The sequence below is a fragment of the Neolamprologus brichardi genome, chromosome 3 (assembly GCF_056152115.1).
Source record: "Neolamprologus brichardi isolate AB-2024 chromosome 3, ASM5615211v1, whole genome shotgun sequence".
NCBI lineage: Eukaryota > Metazoa > Chordata > Actinopteri > Cichliformes > Cichlidae > Neolamprologus > Neolamprologus brichardi.
In genome coordinates this window covers 9,727,100-9,732,578 of record NC_142106.1, presented here as the reverse complement: position 1 = coordinate 9,732,578, position 5,479 = coordinate 9,727,100, and the positions used below count along the sequence as shown (strand labels likewise).

Sequence of the window (5,479 nt, the reverse complement as noted above, 5' to 3'; positions counted from 1 at the left end):
TGAAACTGTTGTGAACTTCTCCATGAGTCATATTTCCTGTTTCAGAGCTGCTGATTGGCTCTTTGGGCCCTTTACCTTCAGGAGGTCATGGACGAAGCACTGAAGTCATTTATCACGTAAAAAAATATTTTTCGTATATAATAATTTGATAAATAATAAAATATTAATAAAAACTGGAGGTTTTTTCTAGAACTTAGATTTTAAGCTATTTATGCCTTTTTTGCTGCTCTTTTTTAAACTTATTCCCTTTAAACTGTATTTATTCTTTTTAAAATATATTGGTTATTGCACTGTAGAGGCTGGTGAGAAACAGTATTTCGTTTCAGGCTGTGTAACACCATACGAAATGACAATAACCAATAAAGACTTGAGAGTTGCTGGCACAGTTTGGAGGTGTTCTGCCCCCTGCTGGACACTCAGAGCTACAACATGAGGATCAGAGGAGGCTGGTGCTGCTTCATGTTTACACACAAGAAGGAGGTCAAAATATTTAAACACAGAGATTGTTTTTAAACCTGTAAAGGGGGAAATCCTGACGAAACAATCCACAGCCAGAGAAGAAGACTAACTCTGTGCTGCTCCAATCAGGAATCAGCTTCAGATTCAGATTCAGATTCAGATTTTATTTGTCACATACAGGTTGCCCCGCAGTGAAATGAGACACCCCCCCCCCGACCTTACACACATAACACAGACATTACATGGGGGTTACAAGTCGGAGATCGGCAGTTACGGAAAAAACACTGAAATGTACACACAATGGGAGGGTACAAGAGGAAAAAAAGAGACCCCTACTCATGCTGTGCTTCCATGGTAGGACAGCACGAGAACAGGAAACAAAAAAAACTCCTCTGCACAAAAAAATCACATGAATGTTCACAGCACAACATTATGAAGACATAACAAGCCACAGGGTGGGAGTAGGGGGATGAGGAGTAATCCCAGGCAATCAGCTCTGTTACTGTGTGAGTGTGTAAAGTCACAGAGTAACTGGTTTCAAATGTATCTATAAAGTTTATTTACATTTTATTTAGGCTTCAAAAAACAGTCCAAGTTTATTTCTTTGGACTTTGTTCACTTAGTGCCACCTGGAGGACAGTCAGCTCCCTGCAGCAGCTCTGGAGGACTGTTAACTGATGAAGAGCTCGGACTGCACAGCCTGCTTCATCACCGACTTCTTTAAATAAACATGACCACGATCAGTCGCAGCACCTCAGACAAACATTTGTTACACAGCAGCCGCCTTCACACCGACTGAGCTCCATCACAGCTTCAGAGCTCAGCTTACTAAAGTCCAAAGTTTATATCCTCTCAGGTTTCTTACTTTCAGTAAAGTTTCACTGTTAGAGCCCTGACCAGCATCCTGCAGCATCTGGAGCAGCTGTGTGGTGCTGTCATGGCAATAAGGATCCAAATCTGTGTGGATGTTTCCAGCAGGGGTTATAACCTGCAGTCAGCAAGGTGTGCCTAATAAAGTGGCAGTGTTTATGTCACAGTGCAGCACCATCAGAAAACGGTGGTTTACATCTCTGTTACAGGAACCCTGAAGAGTTCAAACACAAGAGAAGAAAATCTAAACGTTACACAAAGAACATAAAAGAACTAAACTTCATAAAAACTTCACAAATGATGCTTTAAATGAAAAATAAATCCCTGTAAATAATTCAACAGGTCACATATTAGAACCACCTTAACTAAACTCTGTAGCCGGTCACTGTGGTTTGTCCCAGCAGCTCTTAGGAAACAAACTGCTAACTTCAGTGTCAGCACACACTGTTAGTAAACTATGCAACACTGAATTCAGGTTTCAATTGTGTTAAGTTGTGAAGTTGTGATTAAAGTGTTCTTACTGACACAGGTAGGATGGTCAGGCGTCCTCTGTTCCTTCACCGTTCATGAACTGTCACTTATAAAATACTGCCAAACATCAACTACACTCAATAACTAAACGTGTGCAGGTTAAAGTGATGGACGCCCAGATCTGCACTCCAAATACAAACAGACTAAAGGTGTTTCCTTCAGAAACAAAGACGATATTTACAAAGATCTCACAGGTAAATTGTGAGCGATCACAGCAGCATCTCATCCTGACTAACAGCTTTTAGATGCAGGGAGAGCGTCGTGGTTCAGAGGTGGTTCAGCAGATGATGAAGGCCTTTCTGTTGCATTGTGTAGTGCTGTGGATGCCATGATGGTTGACTGGGTCTGCTTCTACTGAACTCACAAACACTTCTGAGGTATTTACACCTGAAGCCTCATTTAATGTGAGTCAGAAACAAACGGCTCACCTGTGATTAATGGATTTTTCCCTGCATTTATATTTTCACACAGTTTATTTCTTACAGCAGGAAAACTGAACAGAATGTATGTAAGAGGTTAGAGTGAGGATGACGTCACTTCATACAGAAAATAAATGTTTGTCTGTTTTGATGATGAAGGACTTCTTTAGCTCTGTAAACAGCTACACTTGAGAGGACAGAGGTGATTTCATGGATAAATAACAATGTGTTTATCAGCTTTCATCAGTGCAGACGTGACGTCAGATCTATCAAAGTGAAGGCCGTCTCTCTGATGACGTCACAGAGCAGAGTCGTTCTGTCCAATAAAGGATCTCAGATCAGCTGCTGCCATCTTGTGGCCACAGTTGGTTACTGTCTCTGAAAGTTGTCTCATGTTTCCTGTTTTCCTGTTAACAAAGGCTGGAGCTCATCATGCTGAGAGGGCAGCAGCATTTTTTGGCTCTTCACACGTTCATTATATTCTGATGATCCTGGATGGAGACAAACTACAGATAAGTGTGTTCAGCCCAACTAGTTGATCTCATTACAGCAGTTTGATGTTTCCCTTTGAATCCCCCTGAAGACACTGACAGTGAAGCACGTACATAATACTCCAGCCTTTCAACTCTGAGCTTATTTAGTTCTATTAATACACTGAAATCTCATTTGTGTCATGAAGAAAGTCTTTAATCAAACAGAATTCAAAGATCAGAAACATTTCATATATGGAGTTAAACATGAATCATTGTTTCAACAATAGATTTATTGTTGTCATAAACAGACAAGAAGACAACAACAAACTGCTCCTCCCATTCAACACATGTCAGTCCATATCCCAGCAAACGAAATCATCTCCATTTACACATCAAATAGAAACATGAATCACTTGTAATGATTAGAAACTTGATAGAATTTCAAATCTAGTTTGGGGAGTCATTCAGTGAGAAACAGTGAAATGATTTTCCATGTGAAAAGGTGGACAGCAGAAACAGAAAGAAACAGTGAGAACTAAAAGAGAAACAAAGAGCTTTGGAACAACGAGGCAGCAGGAGGACAGCTGCAGTTTAACAGCTTCAATTCACTGACAGGAAACAACATTAGAAATATCATCATCCTCAACTCATCTGCTGCACTGACACTGACACCTTCAACGGACACACCTTCAGTTTATCATAAGTCCAAATATATGGAAACATCCTGTGAGTGAAAGTGTGTGTGAAGGTGTGTATGTGTGTGTTAGTATCAGGATCAGAGAACGACAGCTTTCCTCTGTTCCAGTCCAGATTCACTCTGATCCTCTGGAGCTTCTTCTGGACTGAGAGAGCAGTGAATGGAGTTGATGGTGAGCGTTTTAAATATACACCTCCACAGAACCCTATTGACAATCCAGACAGTATGTCTCTCTTCCTCTGCACATACTCTGCTGACACACCCAGTCTCCACCCTATACTGTCTCCAACATCAACATCCCAGCTGTGAGTCCCTGAGTTAAAGCCCTCAGAGCCCAGGACAGAGTAGTAATCATCAAACCTCTCTGGATTATCAGGAAGCTGCTGCCTCTCTCCTCCTCCTCTCACACTGGTCAGATCTTCAGACAGGATGAGGTCTGGAGGAGCAGTGTTTGGGTCCAGAATGAGAGGAGTGTAGGAGACCATGTCCTTCATGTTGTTCCAGATGTTGAAGGTCAGGTTGCCCAGGTGTTTGGCCTGGTCTATCAGAGCTCCTGAGGGCAGCTGTGGATCATCCAGCAGGGGGCAGCGCTGGACTCTTTCCACTGCAGCCTTGTAGTTGTGCAGGAATGAGACGTCTTCAGCTCTCAGCTCCTCCTCTGTGGCTCTGACTGTGTCTGAAAGAGCTGCTATCTCTCTGCTCAGAGCCTCCATCTTCTCCTTCATCATCCCACTCTTCTGCTCCTCTTCCTCCCTCAGTGCAGCCAGCCTGGCCTCCTCTTCCTCTGCTAGAAACTGGTGAAGCTTCTTAAACTGCTCCTTAATCTGCCTCTCTGTGTGTCGGGCCTGGACCTTAATGTGTTTTGCTGTTTGATCAAACTTCACTTGAACTTCTTCACAAACCTTTAACTTCTTCTTTAAGAGCTCCAGAGTTTCCTGAAGTTCCTTCTTGTGTTGTTGTGCAGCTTCATCGATGGGTCTGAATCTGTGATTGGTGTGTTTTTCTGAGTCTCTGCAGATGTGACACACTGGCTGCTGATGGTCCAGACAGAAGAGTTTGAGTTTCTCAGAGTGCAGACTGCAGAGAGCCTCTGAAGCTCTCTGATCTCTCTCCTGTAAGAACGACTCACACAGGTTCTTTAAAGCAAGATTTAAAGGTGGATCATAAACTGATATTTTCTTACAAACTGGACACTCGTGTGTTGGTCTCTCTCTCCACCATCTCTTCAGACAGTCTTTACAGAAGCTGTGGCTACATGACAGAAGAACAGGATCTCTGAAGACCTCCTGACAGACCGGACAGCAGAGATCCTCCTCTGATCTGGAAGCCATTGAGTCTGTGAGTGAAGCTGAAAACAGCAGACAGGAAGTACAGTCAGTCCTGGCTCCCCTCCCTCCTCTACCACCTTCACTGAAACTTCCTTTGAGTCGTGTTTTTGCTCAAACTCACCTTCAGTGTGTGGAGCGTCAGCAGCTTGAAGCAGCAGTGTTGGAGTTTTCCACTTTTCTCTCCTGTAGCTGGACTCACTCAGAGGAAGCTGCTAGTTTGGTCTGAGCTCAGTCTGATCGTCTGTGCGTCTCTCTTTACTGAGGACGAAGAACTTCCTGTTTCCTGGTTTGTCACATTTGAGTGACGTGAGGGGAGGAGACAAATGTTGCTGTTTGACTTTTAACTAAGGTGTGTTTCAATCCTGCCTGCAGCTCAAAAACTGTAAAACAGGTTTTGTGTCTTTTCACCTCCACAGGTCACAACATGAAACCTGTTGTGAAGTTTATAAAATAAAGTGTCACTCGGTGGTGCAGCTGTTTGTCAGCTTCTATTTCAGACTTTGTTCTGCTTCTTGTTCAGGTTCCCAGCAGTGGGAGTGTAATGCAGTCACACACACACAGGTGGTGTTAAGGTGGATTCACTTAGTTACAGACTGTGGTGTTATTTCTTGTAACTAAGGGTGTGTTTCACTCCAAAGTTCAGACATTAACCTGCCAGAAGTTGTAAAAGTTACTAATAAAGAGCTTTTCTCTCATTTCACA

The 5,479-nt window shown here is 42.9% G+C and overlaps 1 protein-coding gene across 1 annotated transcript; it reads right to left on the bottom strand.

Moving 5' to 3' along the window:
* Positions 1–3,394: 3,394 nt before the first annotated feature.
* Positions 3,395–4,780, bottom strand: LOC148103418 (nuclear factor 7, ovary-like). The gene has a single exon (XM_087838736.1). It carries the CDS (start codon positions 4,778–4,780, stop codon positions 3,395–3,397), a length of 1,386 nt encoding a protein of 461 aa, XP_087694862.1.
* Between the last annotated feature and the right edge of the window lie 699 nt (positions 4,781–5,479).

Bases quoted from the DNA above. Each gene is read 5' to 3' on its own strand.
- LOC148103418 (XM_087838736.1), bottom strand. From the start codon at position 4,780: ATGGCTTCCAGATCAGAGGAGGATCTCTGCTGTCCGGTCTGTCAGGAG.